Genomic DNA, 16,834 nt, shown 5'->3' with positions numbered 1-16,834 from the left:
TTACCTTTTTCTATAAAATTCCAGGAAATGTCGTACAATCACAGGCGTTCATATTTATGCTTATTGATTTACTAACCAAAAAAATCGTAAATCCACACAAGTGTTGAAAGTCACGTATGACAGAATATGAAAACTTGTTTCGGGTTACGAAACGCAAAAGGAACGTTTTTTTGTCTGAAAGAGCCGGAAAATGTCTCTCTTGTCTTAACTATGTATTCCAGTCCAATGCATCTCAATGAACCAATATTTTTTTTTTTCAAATGTAAAGGTCTTTAATAAAGTTTCGGAAATGTTCTATGCTAGGTAGAGTATTTAAGTTTTTTTTTTAATTATAGACGCCTGTAAGGCTTAACACTTCCGAATTGCGAATAATGGCGCTTCGACAGCAACAACAAATTGATACCCAACAACAATTATTAGCCGCCAGAGAGCAACGTCTCCGTTTCTTAAAAGCGCAAGAAGCTTGTGAAACCGTAGCAGCAGCCGAAGGAGAACGTTTACGTAGACTTCGAGAGCGAGTGGAAGCCCAAGAATCGAAGCTACGTCGACTAAGGGCATTACGAGGACAAGTGGATTTACAGAAAACGTACAATGTAACTCTTGGTAAGTAATAAATTTATATTGATTATGTGGGGTGACTGGATATGGATTGATCGAATCGTCCCCTTTTGAATTTGGTCACACAAATCAAATCTCTTAAAAACTGTTCCCGTGGTTTCCGTACGGATCTATAACATTCGCCCAAATGTCATATATGAATTGAATTTTCCTTAAAAATAAAAAAAATCTAATTAATTCGGGAGCAAAAGTGCTGGCACCCACCCTGTTGGCGCCTATGTTTGTATTTCTTAGTTCATCACTCGGCAAGTTATATATTGAATATAACTTATTTAATGAATAGTTCTATAATTGACGAAAATATAGGATTGAAATCTGCTGGTTTTGTAAGACTGAACATACCGTTTGAGTATCTCGTTCTTTTTGGTGTTTGGTCCTCTTGGCTCTGTTTGCAGTGTCCACAAAATGTCGGTATGAATGTTTCTCTCCTCCAGTTGCAACTGTTTCAATTAGCAATTAGCTGTAAAATGGAGGATTCCCTTTCTTCAAAATTGCATTTCACTTTTATTTATTTATTGATTGATTGATTGAATTATTTATTTATTTATTTAATTTAATAATCTAGGTAGGCATATACGTAGAAACTCGAATGAGTTCTCATCCAATGAGTATCATCCCTTCTTATTATAACATGCTATTCTTTTTGACTGAATGCATGTCTTGTAAGTAAACAAGTAGAAGTAGCTTATCAGAATTTGATACTCATTGAAAATAGAATCAAATTAATCATGAAAGGACTGGAGTAGGTGCTGATAAAATCCTTTAAATGTTGTGGTTATTATTACTAACAAGGATTCACGGAGGCTAGCACTTTTTTCCCCTCACCGGCTATTTTTCGCGGCCTGTACTTGGCGGATCGAAGGACACCTTACAAAAGATACAAAAGGCGTCTTCATATTTATCTTTGCGGGTGACATCGTTATCCTCGCCGCAGGACATAGACCCACCTTGATCCTCAGGAAACTCCAAAGCGCCATCGAGGCAGTGCATGCTTGGGCATCATCCTTGGGTTTTGCATTATCGCCATCCAAGAGTCAATCCTTCCACCTGTGCTCAGGAAAACACCGCGCAAAAAGGAATCCCCCAAGATCGGCGAAGAAGAAGTCCCTTTCGACGCCACGATCCGCGTCCTCGGAGTATACCTAGACCGTCACCTGAGTTTTTAACCTCACTGCAAATGGATAAAGAAACAATGCGAAAATTTATTGAACCTGCTACGAATCTCACCAGCAACCGCGACGTGGTAGGATAACTGGGGGTAAAATGAAAAAGCTTATGAAGGTGAATTGCCCATACAAAATACCAATGAAATCCTCTTGGTCATACGTCAAAATCTCAATCGAGTTCGACCTGCTTGAACTTACTCGTACGTCGTACTAAATTATATGAGCTGTTCAATCATATCGCATTCGGTTGTGTTTTGGCTGAATGAACACCGGCACAAGCAACGCGAAATAGGTTGGGTCGGCTGAATGAATCAGCGGGTTTATCATTTTCACTCACTCTCTCGATCATAAGATTGCTTATTGTGACTCTGAAAGCGAGATTGACAGGTTTTATGTGTCAAACCTCGGTTGTCGTCGTTGTTCTTCCGTTTGTCATATCATTTAGAGAGCTAGTGTTGGCCAAGTGCCGTCGTTCGTCCGTTGTCGTTTTATTGTTCGTTACGGGGTTATACGTAGATTCAATCTTCCAGTAGATCTTTCCCTGTCTGGGTCATTGGATAATGCGTCTCTGATGCTGATACCGATACCGTTTTGATAAGCAGGACAATTTATTATGAGATGCTCAACTGACATTTTTGGTTGAGCACCCCACACATAAGCCGAAAATTTATCAAAAACTGAATTTGTTGAAAACCGCATCCAAACAATCTGCCTTTGTGCTCGCACTCGGCTCGTTAAATGGTTTGCATTCACAAAAAAATGAAGCCAAGATGAAATTGAATTGTTCTTACTACCTGACTTTTTGGGAAAAACCAGTCAGTGGTAAACTGCGGGTAAGAGAAGGGTAAGGAAATGAAAGATGCGATAGAGGTGAACGGTTTATTTACACATACCGTATGCGTGATAATGTTTGCACCATGGTACAAATAAGGTTCCCGTTTCACCTGTGCATACAATGCCTTCACGCAGAAAAATTGATTTTTGTTTCAGGGCCTAATGTATTTTATTATTGTTTCAAACATATTGTATCACTATTTCAACGAAACATATTTTTGAATCAACAAACAGATTATTGACTATACAACCGGTTTTTTTATTCAAAAATATGTTTCTTTGAATTAACCGAATAATATATTTGAATCAATACCAAAAATATATTAGGCCCTGAGTCAAAAATATATACATTTGAATTCAAAAATCATTTCTCTGCGTGTTGGTTTTCTTTGCATGCACGAAAGCTATAGCGAGACCTATAGCTCATACCGTAGTAGGCTGCCGTGGGAGTGTCCCGGTGGACCGTCAAAAGGGTTTTAGACCGAGAAAAGAAAGGACAACTATCCGCGAAGGTGGTCGCAGGTCGTCCGAGGTCAGCTCGGGTTCCGAGGGTTATCGCTCCTATCAAAAGGAAGATTCGGGTGAATCCAGTGCGTTCAATAAGGAAAATGGCAAAGGAACACGGGATCAGTGACTTTACGGCACGGAAGATCGTAAAGGAAGATTGCGGGGCGAAGTCGAGGGCCCGGAAAAAAAACTCACATGATTACCAACCGCATCCCGCAACCGTAGGTCCCGACTCGAACAAGAAAATCTTGAACTTCCTTAAGCGAAAAAATCCGGTAATCCTGTTCACTGACGAGAGCATGTTTACCGTCGATCCCGTATCAAATTCCAGAACCGATCGGTAAATTAGTTCTCTTCCGGTAAAAGACGTGGCCGACGAGCACAAGAACGTGTATCTGACCAAGAATCCTGCTAGCGTTATTGTGTTTGGATTGGTGGCTTCCGATGGCAAAATAAATGGACCCGGTGTTCATTCCAGAAGGTGACAAGGTCAACACGGAGGTCTACATCGGGATTTTAAGTAAGTGTGTTCTTTCGTAGATCAAAGAACAGTACGGTCCGAAGCCAAATGTTGTATTTCAACAAGATGGGGCTCCATGCCACACCTCGAACCGCACTCAGAAGTGGTTGCAGGAACATCTTCCGTTCTGGGCGAAGGATATGTGGTCGCCATTCAGCCCCGATCTTAATCCGCTGGATTACTCAATATGGCGTGTCATGAAGGCCAAGGCCTGTTCTAAATGCCACCCGAGTACAGCAAGCCTCAGACAAACATTGACCCGTACCTGGAGAGAAATGGATCCAGACTACATTATTAGAACCTGCCGTGCATTCCGGAAGCGTGTGGAGGCCGTAATTGCAGCAAGTGGAAACTCGCTCGATGATTAACATAGTTTAAGACTCTGAGAAACATCCCCCTTTGAATAAATAAAAAAAAAAACTCGAGAACGAAATTTTTGAGATTTTTTTTTTAATTTTGACATTGCTCAATGGTGCAAACATTATCACGCATACGGTACGCAACATTCTGATTGGGTAGCGAGTTGTGCAAGCAGTTGAATGTGTGTACCGTAAAACGGGGTAACATTAATAGTTTTTTAAAGTATATTCTAAATAATTTTTAGAGCAATGAATGTTTTTCAAATTTTATATTTTTAAAACAAGTACTGAGGATCCAAGAGTTAATTCGTTAGTAATTTGTTTAACGAAAATTAAAGCATTTGCACTATTTATTTTTTTAGTTTTGTGACCGAATTTTAGTTTTTTGATTTGGGGTTACTTTGATAATGCTCGATGAATGTAGAAAAAAAATGGGTGAAACTCAAACAATTTAGTTCTTTAAATATGAAACTTTGAATGAGTATATAATCAGAAAACATCATAAGCAATAAGAATACAACATTGAATTTGTGATGGCTATATCGGAGATACATTTCATAAGTGATGGTTTGAGTGCTTTTTCAAACAAGCGAAAAACATGAAAATTGTTTTTTAATATGTTTGTTAAATATGTAACACATACTATATAAAAACTATATACGATATCAACGGAAATACCTTAAGCTACAACATGAAACCAATTTTTCTAATTTGGAAAAGCGCAGCGAGTAAATTTAATCTTTACATTATACTATCAAAGTTACCCGCATTATCAAAGATACCCCGTTTTACGGTAACTAGAACGTTCAGCAAAACGAACCAAGAGCAATCTCGCTGCTAATTACGATTTTCGTTTGGGAATACTTCCCATATTGAATTTCCCTCCCCATGGACATGGAGTTTGCCGGTACGGAAGCAAAGGGTTATGTTTAATTTATTTATATTTGCAACGATGCTGATTTCCTATAGTGACACATATCACCTTAATTCTTGATTGTTAATAGAACTTCCTTGATGAAATTGGCTGCTTCATGCAGACTGAGCAATTCTGATTATAGTATCAGATTTGTTCTATATACAGAGGAACTGGGAGGGCTTATTGGAAACTTCTCACCAATAAAGTAATGGTCTTCTAGTAAATTTTCCATATCATTTTATTAAAATTTTATTTTATTTTAGTATATTATTTTTGTTACAGTCAATTGGCATTAGCATCAGAGCTGAGATTTGTAATTGTCATTGAAAGACTTTCGCGCGATATTGACAAAATTGTTCGTCACACAGTCACTGATAGACTTGATCCTCAAAAAAACCTTCGTCAAAATCTCATTCATTTTTTCGTCAATGACAAAGATTCACCTAGTAACAAAAAGTGTAATTTCGTACATTCTGTGTTACATTATTGTTATCCAAGCAGTTCAGAATGTAGATGCTTGTTCACATTAATGGCTCCATGTAATAGTGTTGCTCAAATCATTTAATTTTAACGGCGCCGGTGGTGTAATGGTAAGCGTGATTACCTCTCACCCCAGAAGGCCTGGGTTCAATCCCAGTCGGCGCCGCCGGGATGTTCTGAGGCATAACATCTCTGATCACGCCTTCCTTCGGATGGGAAGTAAAGCCGTTGGTCCCCGGTTCATGAGTTGATGGGTCGATATGTAGGGTCCAGGTGTGGGAGCTGCCTTCCTGGCACGTCGGTAGCATTGGTGCTCAGCACGGAAAACAAGATCGACGAAAAAAACAAACCAAAGGAAAAAAAAAATCATTTAATTTCGTTACAAATTTAGTTAATACAAAAATCTACACATGTTCGTCACTGACAGCATTATCATTGACAATTGACATGGTTTGCCTTGACTGTGACTGTTAGCTCAAATGAGTGACCAAAGCAGAACTGTCAATATCACCGTGTATTGTCGAGATTTTGCAGCACTGATTAGCATACGATACAAAAGATTTAATATTACTTGCTCGTTTTTGCGTAAAATAATCAATAATACCTTTGAAAGTTTTTAGGATCTGATAGATCTCCCAGTTTGGTTAGAAGTTTTGAAGCTAACGCATGTCCTAAATAGAAAGATAGGCCAAAAAAGTGTAACATGAAGAATCGTTGTATGCAGGGTTGCTTCCACTCACTTGCTATAGATGAGTGATTTTCGGAGTTTTGAATTCGTTAGATGTTGTAATGTAGATTTGTGTTGTTGGATGCGGGATGAGATTGAAGGGCGGGTGTTTGACGTATAGAGCCTGTCAATTTCGCTTTCAGAGTGTCGCAGTCAGTGGTTTTATGATTCGTGAGCGCTCGCGATTCGTAGAATCGTTGATTGTGGCTGCAAGTGGATTTGACGGGTTTTGTGTGTCAGACGCTTGCCTTTTGGCCTCTTCTTGTGTTTAGCATGTACAGAGTATCATTATAGCGTCTAATGGTTTTCAGATTCCTGGTTTGTGAGAATATCTTTTTGAGATTTTAGCAGTCACGTTTTGTTTATAGTTTATATTTTGTTTCTTTCATGTAATTATCGTAAATAATAGTTATTCAATAATAGATAATTCATCCATGTATTCAATAATAAATTTACGAATGACTATAATTTGGATACAAGTGGACAGAATCACTAGCAAGAATAGGTTGCGAAGTGTTCGTCTTCGAAAATATCGAAAGACATTAAATTGGAGGCGAATTCTGGTACGGAATTATAGGCTGCTATTTTGAGCAACTTATCGTCATAAAATCAAAAATTAAATGTAGGTAGGGTTACGGTATGTAATGTGGGTCTAGTCCTTTCATTCGGCCTATCACGCAAATAAATAATTAATTAAGGAATATTACACAAAAAATAAGGAAAATATTGATCACTGATGGTTGATAAATGTGTACCACACACAAATCAATTTATATCACAACATTTCAATACATTTTCAGCTCTCGTAAGTAATAAAACTGGTTGAGAATATCACAATGTTCGGAGTTTTTAGCCGCCATGACTTATAAGGTTAAGATGGGAAGGTTGACTGACGATCATCAAATGGCCTGATTATGGCATTTATTGATTGGAATTACCTGATAATACACACTAGACGTAAAACTTACAGTTGCTGTTTGAATATTTTATGTTTATTTTAATTGTTTAACAACGTTTTCACAAGTAAAACATGGACCCAACTTTAGGGACACATTTCTTTTCTATGTTCCTAACTATGGCCCATGAAATTCATTTGACAGCATATAGCAATAAGAGTAACGTCAACAATGTTGTTTTGCATTTGGATGATAAGGAACGAACAGGAAGGGAGATTTTTTCTGCCAAACCTGTATAATGAACATCACAATGTTCTGATTTAGATATTCTGCGGTCAAAAGACGATAAGCGAAATTTTTAATTTTTAATTTTCAAATTGAGTGATTTAATGTAGTTTTCGTAAAATTTTCTCTAAGAAATGTTTTGAGGAATGAAGAGCATTAAGTTAACAGTGATAGTGATAAAAAAAAATACATCAGAAAACGTTACCAAGAGCGTTTTTTTTGAGGATCAAACAAGATAGGACGAAGTTGCATCCATAAATAGACCCAATTTGGGGACAATAGACCCATATTACATACATTTCCCTCGTGAGTTATTGTCTTAAAAAAAGTAAGTTTTTCAACTTTTCGTGGTTTCTGATAGCAAACGACATGATAAGCATATCTAAGCATACCATTTAGCAGTAGAATATCGTTTGCAGGTAAATTCATTGATGAGTTATGATTAAAAACGTAATCGATGGCTGCATATTAGACCGAGGTTAGGGACGTATACCCTATTAGGCAACAAATGTGGATAGTACGTTAGATATGTTATGGTATGAACTTTTGCAACGTTTTTTGTTTGTTTTTTTTTAGTTAATTATTCTTGAACGCAGTTAAAACTAGGAGATGAGGAAGAAATATAATCATTTGGTGCAAACACACACACACACACAGATACACAAACACATCATGACATTAGACAAGAAAACATTCATACATTAAAACTGACGTACGAATGAGAAGAAGACATAGACAAAGACAGACCTGTGATTACCGAACCATAAAGATTTTCAAAAAGATTATGATTAATCAAGGTCGTGAATCCGGTGTTGAATTGGTCACCATAGACTAATCCGTCAGGCATCGCAGTCACTTGAAAAATTTTCTCATCAACCCCGATCATTGCAATCCTATGGGGATAAAAAAAAGAATACTTCCCATATTGAATTTCATCTTGAACGAAGCAATCATCGTCATTGAATACTCAACCATCCGGAAAAATAAACCTAACATCACTTTCTCTCTCATTCAGCATCTGTAGCTTTTCTGCTCTTACAACTGAGTCGCCTCGTTGAGTGGTCCGCATTTGTGTTTTCGGCCTTTTGTGATTCGGACCGCTTAGTACTTCCGTTCACAACTTCCTATTACCTATAACTTACAAGTACAAAATATCATCATAACATCTAATAATTTAATAATTCCTAATCGCAACCTAGCCTAATAAAATTAAACTCTACTATTGTTGCAATGCATTGGAGTGATACTGGTATCAGTTCCGAAGACAGCACTGACTTAATAATTAACTTGTTTTTTTTTTGTAGGTAATGATTTAGACTCAATACGAGCTTTATTCAGTGAAAAAGAAAAGGAATTGACGCTCGCAGTAGCCAAAGTCGAGGCATTGACAAGGCAACTTGAGGAGCTTAGACGAGATAGGAGAGGCACACTGAATTTGTTTACCGGTTTACCCAGTCATGCACAGCTGAACAGTTCGCCTGCAACCATAGAATTAGAGAAACTTAGAAGAGAGCTCATGGTAAGGTCATGTTCACGTTCATGTTACGCTTTCACTTTATCTGTTCTATTGTTTCATCAGTATCGAAATCAATTATCTTTGCAACAAGATGCGCGACTTCATCTGCAACGGGAAGCTTTACAAAAACGGCAGGCGGAACTTCAATCAGTAGATCAGCGAATTCTAGAACTGCAAGGCCGTCTAAACAAAAAGAGGACATCGAATATCATTCAACACCAACAGAGCTCTTCAACGCAAATATCCCATTCCAATAATCATTGTGCTAATCATGTTCGGTGAGAAACTATTTGTTATATTCTCAGAAGATCTCATGCTCAAATTATATCGTTTTAGGTCGGTATCTTCAAGCTTTTATCCTCAACAAAGAGTCCCACGAAGTAATATCGTTGCCGTTGAACCATTTAACCACATACCGCAGAAAAGTATCGCACTGGGTAACAACTGCAATAAGATGAACATTTTAAATAACAATACTAATATAAACAATTCAGCACAAACTCAAGCTGTCCACGAGATTGCAAGTAACAAGTCTCAAGATAATCGTCAATTTCCAGCACAAGTGACCAGCAGTTTTAATCTGAACGAACATAATATGGCTGCTGAAAGCGATGAGAATAAATTGGCCAGACAGAAAAAACAGGAACATGTGCTTAAAAATACAGCGGAATATGATCATGAACCCACATTTTCGGCCATGGAAGCGCAAATCTCACAAGTTTCAGATGTCAGTAAGCTATCGAATAGTCATGATCAGATGAATAACAATAAAACGATGTATGTGGAACATGACATTCATAACGACGAGCTTATTGTAAACAACAGATACGATTATAATCATGAGCGCAATTCCGACAATAATAGAACTATGTGCACGAATAATAATGATGTCGTAGATAACCAACAACTATCCAGTACGAATGATTGCGATAGCGATAAAGTTTCTGATTTGAATGGGTTTTCATCGCGGACGCAAGTAACTGCAACGGTTCACAGTACGCCTTTAAGCTTCTTAAACAAATCCGTTGCTGTACCGGTAACGCTGTCGAATTTACCCATATCCAATGATGAGCAAAAAGCACTGATCAAATCTAAATCTTTGCAAAACAATAGCAAAGGATTCGCTTACAGTTTGTTGCATAACATACCATCTGGTAATTTGGTTGTGCCACCTCGTAAACCAAACAATGCATCACCGCTAGCTGGAAAACATGTGTCTCAAGATATCAAAATTAATATGGTAACACCTCAAACACAAAACCAACACATGTCTCAATCAGAGGAAAGTGTTGACAAATTAAAACCAACCCTGCCACCGAAACCCAACAAAAATAATACTCAAACACCAGAAATAGACTGTGGATTTAAATCTGTTGCTGAAAACAATAGCAATAACGAACATATGCCAACTGGTACCAACATTCCATCAAAGGCTAGCATTAGTAACAACCCATCGGACAATTTACCTATTAAAGCCAAACCACTGACAATTAAAAAATCACCACATTCCGAGCAACCCAGATTGAAACACATTTCTAACAACATCAATGCATACAAAGTTCAGCATTCGGGAACGCACCGCATGTTGGAATCATCATACTTGCTGGCCGAAGTGGGAAAATCTGGCGATGACCCTCTATCAGATTCACTCCTTATAACAGACGCAGAAAAAAGTGACAATGCAAACAGACAACTAGAATACAAAAATCAAACTCAACGTACTGCCATCAAACGCTTGAATATTGAAAATTCATCGGAGATCAATATTGGTGACGAGCAATCGCATGATAAGAAATTGGAGGAAGTATCAAGGCGGAAGCGTAGTTTCATATCAGCAGTAGTAAACGATGGGAAAATAAAACTAGCCCGTCGTGTAAGCTTTGATCCATTAGCTTTGCTACTGGACGCTAGTTTAGAGGGTGAACTCGAGCTTGTGCAGAAGACCGCATTGCAGGTAAGTTCAAAATGGACATACAACTTAGCAACTATGTCTCCCATGCTGAACGTCATCATTAACCTAATCAAAAGTAGGGTTCTACATTTTCGAAGCTCTAAAATGAACTCGAGTTTTGTTTTTTTTTTGCATACAACGTGTTTAACGCATCATTTCTATAACGCCTAGCTAGCACGAAACTAAAATTTAAAAGGACGAAAGGCTGGCCGCTGACTGTAGATTTTCACGTCGTTGCTTTGCTCACCCCCAGTGTCATAAATATTCATTCGTACGTAGGGGAAAGTGGGGCGATATGACCAATGGGGCAATGTGGCCATCCGCTTAAAAATCAACTTATTGAACATTTTTTACAAAAAGATCTGTTGCAGCCTTTATGCTTGAAGCCTCTTTTTTACTTTTCTCTAGAGCAAATATTCGAAACATGTTAGACTAGCTCAAAATGTCAAAACTGTTAGGGGCTGTCCATAAACTACGTAGACAGATTTTTCTCCATTTCCAACACCCCCCTCCCCCCCGTAGACAACCGTGGATATTTAGCAACTCCCTCCCCCCCCCCTACCTGTCTACGTGGTTTTTTCCAATACTCCTAAATACGCTGAAAAACGAAAAAATAGAATTCTTCTGAAAACAACAAATTCAAATTTTTATTTTTTTTACGTAGATATAACTTAAATATAACAAGAAGAAAAACTGAAGAGGAAAGTAAGAAGTAAAGAAATATAAAAAAAAAAAACAAAAAAACCTTAATAGTGACTCTCCATATAGTCTTCAACAAAAGGTTGCTCAAACCAAACGTTGAAATTGTCAGTCACCGAGAACTCCATGTCTGAATTATTGAACAACATTTCATCAGGAGGCAACTCAACAGAAACGTTATCCAGCCAGACAACTTCCATGACATCTGCTGGGCCTTCAACCACACAAAGCACTTCCTCCGATCGCTAATTAAATATTTTAAGTGGTCGTGCCTTGAATTGACTGTCAATCAGTTTGTGGAAGTTTTTAATGTGAGCTGCCACATTGCTCTTTGATGCAAACTATAGGCCATATACAGTGCACACACATCCTGGAAAAAGGTAAACATTAAGAAAATAATCGATACCGATTGTCGTTTGGGCAAATCCAGACCAATGAGCTAAAATCGGAATTTCAGACTCGACCCTTTCAGATTACCGTGAAACTTTGCAAATTGTTCGCTATGGGAAATCATTGACACTCCCGATAAAAAATTTGGGGATACCCTCCAAATAACATATCATTTAACGTAAAATTTCCATTTTCTGTGTGAAATTTGAAAGATATTGAATGAAATTTACTTCGTAAGTATTTGGATCCATAAGTTTTGTAAAATAAAACTTCACCTAAAGTTACATTTTCCCAAATTCACATTGAACAATCATGACTGATTTTCTCAGAATTTGGTTGGCCAAATTTTGAAATTAAAGTGGTAGTAGCACCCTTATTGTATACCCATCAAGCACCGTTCATGATTTTTTTTTTTGAAAATATTATAAATAATTAAAATAGTTAATTATGACATCGCTCACAAGTTTGGAGTCACCCTAAAAAAACTGAAAACCTCGTACTTTGATAATTTATAACTCATTGTCGAAATTACGTTGTATAGAGAAATGATAAGAAAATTATCTCATCAATACATTCAAATAGCAATCTATCTATCTGAAAAATGTTTTCAACGGCATTTATCACAGTGGAGGAAAATCGAATTAAAATCAGGAAAATCCTTCGCCAGGTTTATGAAAATTTTCTTATGATTTAATACATCCTTGAATACTTCTTATCTTTCAGTGGTAATACTAACGACCGGCCATAGGATCTCTAAGAAAACTATCATTTTCTTGTTTAATGATTTTCTTAAAATGGCCCATAATCGTCCATTAATTTTTCCGATAATTACTTTAAAACGGTAAAAGATACCAGTAATTTACACCAGTAAAAGATAAGAAGTAATGGTCACCGGGGCAAGTTGAAACGGTATTTTGAAACTTGAAATTTAAGGCTCTCTGGAACAGTAATAAATTTAGATACACCAGATGTTTTTACACCAACAGTTTCATGAAAGAGTTTTCCAGAAGCATATTTGTTAAGCATACAATAATAGTGTGAATTATTTCATGTTACCCCATATAGTGGGGCTGTTTGAAACACTTATTATACAGCAGTTTAACGATGAAAATTGTAAAAAAATCCTTAAAACACTATTGTTCATGTATAAAATAACCCTTTGCGGATATTATACATAAACTCCTGGCGGGATTAAAAGTATCTCCCAAAGTGTACGGTTTATTTTCCTTGTCGGGTATTTCCATCACTGCGACCATTTTTCTGATCTATTGTGATATATTCCCCATTTTTTTTCTTCAGCTACATCAAGATGCCGTATCACTATTATTAGGAGTGATCGCCAACGCTTGACTAATAGCATTATCCCAGTACGGCATTATACTTCGAATAAAGTGCACTGCTGTACTGGGAGTTGTTTCCCAAATGTCAAAGGGTTTTATCAGCCCCTTGTCGAAGAACTTACGCCTTTTATTGAAAATTGCCGGACAGTGGCATAGCAAATGTTCCGAGTCTTCCTTTTCTATGCCACAGAAGCGACATACATCATCTTGAAGTTTTCCAATCAGCTTCAAGTGATAACGGCTCGGACAATGACTAGTTATAAGACCTGCATATATACTAAGATCTTTCTTAGAAAGTTCCAGGATTTTGTGGGTCACAGAAATGTTTGGATTAATGAATCGCTTCGACTGCCTAGCAATAGAAGTGTTCTTTCAGTTTTCCTCCACTTTTGAAGATTTCCACGCTTTTAGCCCCATTCTAAGAGATGCAGCCGATAAGCCACAAAAGGGCTCTGGCCCGATGAACTTATGAGAAGATCCGAGTCTTGCTAGTGCATCAGCTCTTTCATTTCCCTCAATCCCGCAATGACCAGGAACCCAATATAAGTTGACTTCATTATGACAAAACAACTTTTGAAGTGATTGAACATTTAAATGATTATTTTTAGCAAAATAGACGATAAGCCTGAAGGATTTTGGTGAAATTTTATCCTTTTTATTAGCCTTGGGGATAAAAATAACCCACACTTGTCGCCACACTGCCGGTATATAGCTTAATATTAATATTTGTTAGAATAGGTATTAAAACCACTTTTCCCTTCTGTAGTAGTACAGGAAAAAATCCATCCCTACCTGTTGACTTGAAAGGTTCAAAGGAGTCAATCGCCCATTAAACTTTTCTTTCAGTATAGATTTTGTTGGCCAAAGTGCAAGCATCAGCTCTTGTTCTGTCTAGCTCAGTCGTTTCATTCAATATTTCATGAATATCCGTCCTGGTTTCATCGATACCTATTGCTGTTGTCGTTACGTTTTGGTCTTCGTTAGAATTAATAATAGAACATGGAAAATGCGTTCTCATAATCAACTCTAACGTTTCATTTTTAGAAGTAGTAAAAGAGCCATCCTCTTTTTTTTCAAAGTGCCCAGACCAGTGCCCAGGAATGATCTTTAGCGAGAATTTTCTGCAACCTAGCAGTTGCTGGAGTATTTTCAATGTTCTAACATGTATGCCTCCAGTGTATCTTCTTTGATCTCCGTATTTCCTTATTATAAGCGGTGAGGGATTTCTTATATTGTTCCCACTGTTGTGTTCGTTTAGCCCTATTGAAAAGCTTCCGGGCTTTTTTCCGAAGTTTCTGTACTATAGTGAACGGTTGGTAGTGTAGTACATCCAGACAATAATCAAGGAATTACAATGAAATAAACATTAAACAAAATACTTTCAATTGTTTAGTTGTCGCATTATAAATGTAATTTATTAGCAATATGAACATATTTAGTGTTACTACAACAAGTTGACCCCAGTCTATCTGTAAATGCATAATACATTTATGCATTATAATAATCTGTAACAATGAAATTAATTTTAAATGATCGGATAGAGCAACAATCAATTACTCGTCATCAATCACTACTATTTCCGGTTTGTGTTGCACTGCACAACTGCACTGTTTTTTTGTAATGAGATTGTGACAATCATCATCCATTTTAACTTGCTCCTGTACTCATTTCATTTTACCCTGTGGGGTGCAAAAATATGGGGCAAGTTGAAATGCTTTAAATATTTCGGAAAATTAGTGGGACCGAAATTTTGTGTGCAATCACTCTAACTGGCCTTCATATGTACATCACTGGATTAAATTATACAAAACTCATCTTTTTGGAGAAGATAACTACTTCCAACTATTTGTTTTAACAGTAAAAAATGCATATAGGTGCTTATTATACTGAGTAGTTCCACGCCAAATGACGAGTCGATCAGACGCGACCTTCTCCGATTTGAATGAAACTTTTCATAATTGTTTGTTATGGTCAATCATGTACATTTGAGCTAAAATTTGGCGATTTTGAATCTTGCAAAACAAACTTCAAAATGGCGTATTCAAAACTTTTCAATGAACCATAACACGAAATCGTTACTTCCAATCAAAATGACGTCCGAGATAAAATTGTAGGAAAAAAATGCTTTGCAGAAAAAATATAAAAGATTCATTAAATTAATGTAACTTTTGGTACGAATCCTTAAAAGTGTTAAAAACTTTAATAACAGAAAATGACCCTCTTCAATATTTTTGAACCATTTTTATTAAAAAGCATACTCAAAGTTCTATTGTATTGTGAAATTTTCAAGTTGAACACTTAAAAATTGACAAAAATCATGGTACAAGTTTTTGTAATTTATTTCACAGAAAACAATTTATTAGGTCTAAGCAATCAAATTGTGTGCAACAATATACCAAAAAATCGTTTTAACAAAAAGTTAAAACATTTGACTCGAAGTTCTTGTTCTATGATCTTTATCAATTTTTAAGTGTCCATTATGATAAATTCTATTTTTTGTGAAATTTTCATGTTGGACACTTAAAAATTGATAAAAATCATAAAACAACAACTTTTAACCAAATATTTTAACTTTTTGTTTTGACGATTTTTTGGTATATAGTTGAACACAATTTGATTGTTTGGACCTAATAAATTGTTTTCTTTGGGAAAACTTGCAAAACGTTGTATAAACAAAAAAATTTAAAGTTTTTCCATGATTTTTGTCAATTTTTAAGTGTCCAACTTGAAAATTTCACAAAAAAATAGAACTTTGAATATGCTTTTTAATAAAAATGGTTCAAAAATATTAAAGAGGGTCATTTTTGTTATTAATGTTTTTAACACTTTTTAGATTTTTTACCAAAAACTTCGTAAATTTTTGTACCATTTATATTTTTTTCTGAAAAGCATTTATTTCTTCCTACAACATTGTCTCAGATGTCATTTAGATTTGTTGTGGCGTTTTCGTGGATTTATTGAAATATTTTGAATAACTTTTTGCATGATTCAAAATGGCTTAATTTTAGCTGAAATGTGAATGATTTACCATACAAGGCAACTATTTTTATAAAGTTTCATGCAAATCGGAGAAGGTCGAGTTTGAAAATCATTTTTTTTGCTATTTGGCCTGGAACTGCTCTGCTCAATCACAGTGATATCACATTTCAGCTAATAGTTACGCCTTCCTTTTCAACTTACCCCGGTGTACCTTATTCAAGCATAAAAAAATATAAGAAAAAATGATTCACCCTGGCAATGGTTTTCCGGATTTTTCATGCGGGTTTTTCGTGGATTGCTGAGATGATTTACTTATGCCACGGATACACTTGTATGAGAATCTATGAGCATAAGCATTTCTGAGCACTTAGCATAAACTAGTAATCCTATCCTATATATATATGTGACCAAGATTACCAATGGATTTTTTTTTCAAAAACGATTTTATTTTAAAGTCAATTTTTGAACCGCACGGCCGATTCCAAAGATCAAAATATAAAATGGAAGGTAATTAAAAATGCTTCTTAGTAAAAATATGATGATAATACTCAACTTGTTTTTTTTTTATGTTAGCTTTGTATCAATGGAGAAGTATGGTAGTCTAGTCGCTAAGGAGTATTGAGTAAAAACCCAAAACTTGATAACTTCTAA

The 16,834-nt window shown here is 36.3% G+C and overlaps 1 protein-coding gene across 3 annotated transcripts in view; it reads left to right on the top strand.

The window, feature by feature from the left end:
- Positions 1 to 16,834, top strand: part of ASPP (Ankyrin-repeat, SH3-domain, and Proline-rich-region containing Protein) — a 66,936-nt gene that overhangs the window by 15,884 nt on the left and 34,218 nt on the right. For 2 of the 3 annotated variants that reach the window (XM_065225934.1, XM_065225936.1), the window contains exons 3-6: positions 336 to 603; positions 8,613 to 8,827; positions 8,888 to 9,102; positions 9,161 to 10,778. In XM_065225934.1, the coding sequence (XP_065082006.1) occupies positions 336 to 603; positions 8,613 to 8,827; positions 8,888 to 9,102; positions 9,161 to 10,778 (2,316 nt within the window). The remainder of the gene's footprint in view (positions 1 to 335; positions 604 to 8,612; positions 8,828 to 8,887; positions 9,103 to 9,160; positions 10,779 to 16,834) is intronic. The other variant, XM_065225937.1, reaches the window with a different exon arrangement.

This window comes from Ochlerotatus camptorhynchus, unplaced genomic scaffold (assembly GCF_037179485.1).
Source record: "Ochlerotatus camptorhynchus isolate MF236.1 unplaced genomic scaffold, CSIRO-AGI_Acam_v1.1 ptg000241l, whole genome shotgun sequence".
NCBI classification, from domain to species: domain Eukaryota; kingdom Metazoa; phylum Arthropoda; class Insecta; order Diptera; family Culicidae; genus Ochlerotatus; species Ochlerotatus camptorhynchus.
This window is presented reverse-complemented; position numbering and strand designations above follow the sequence as displayed.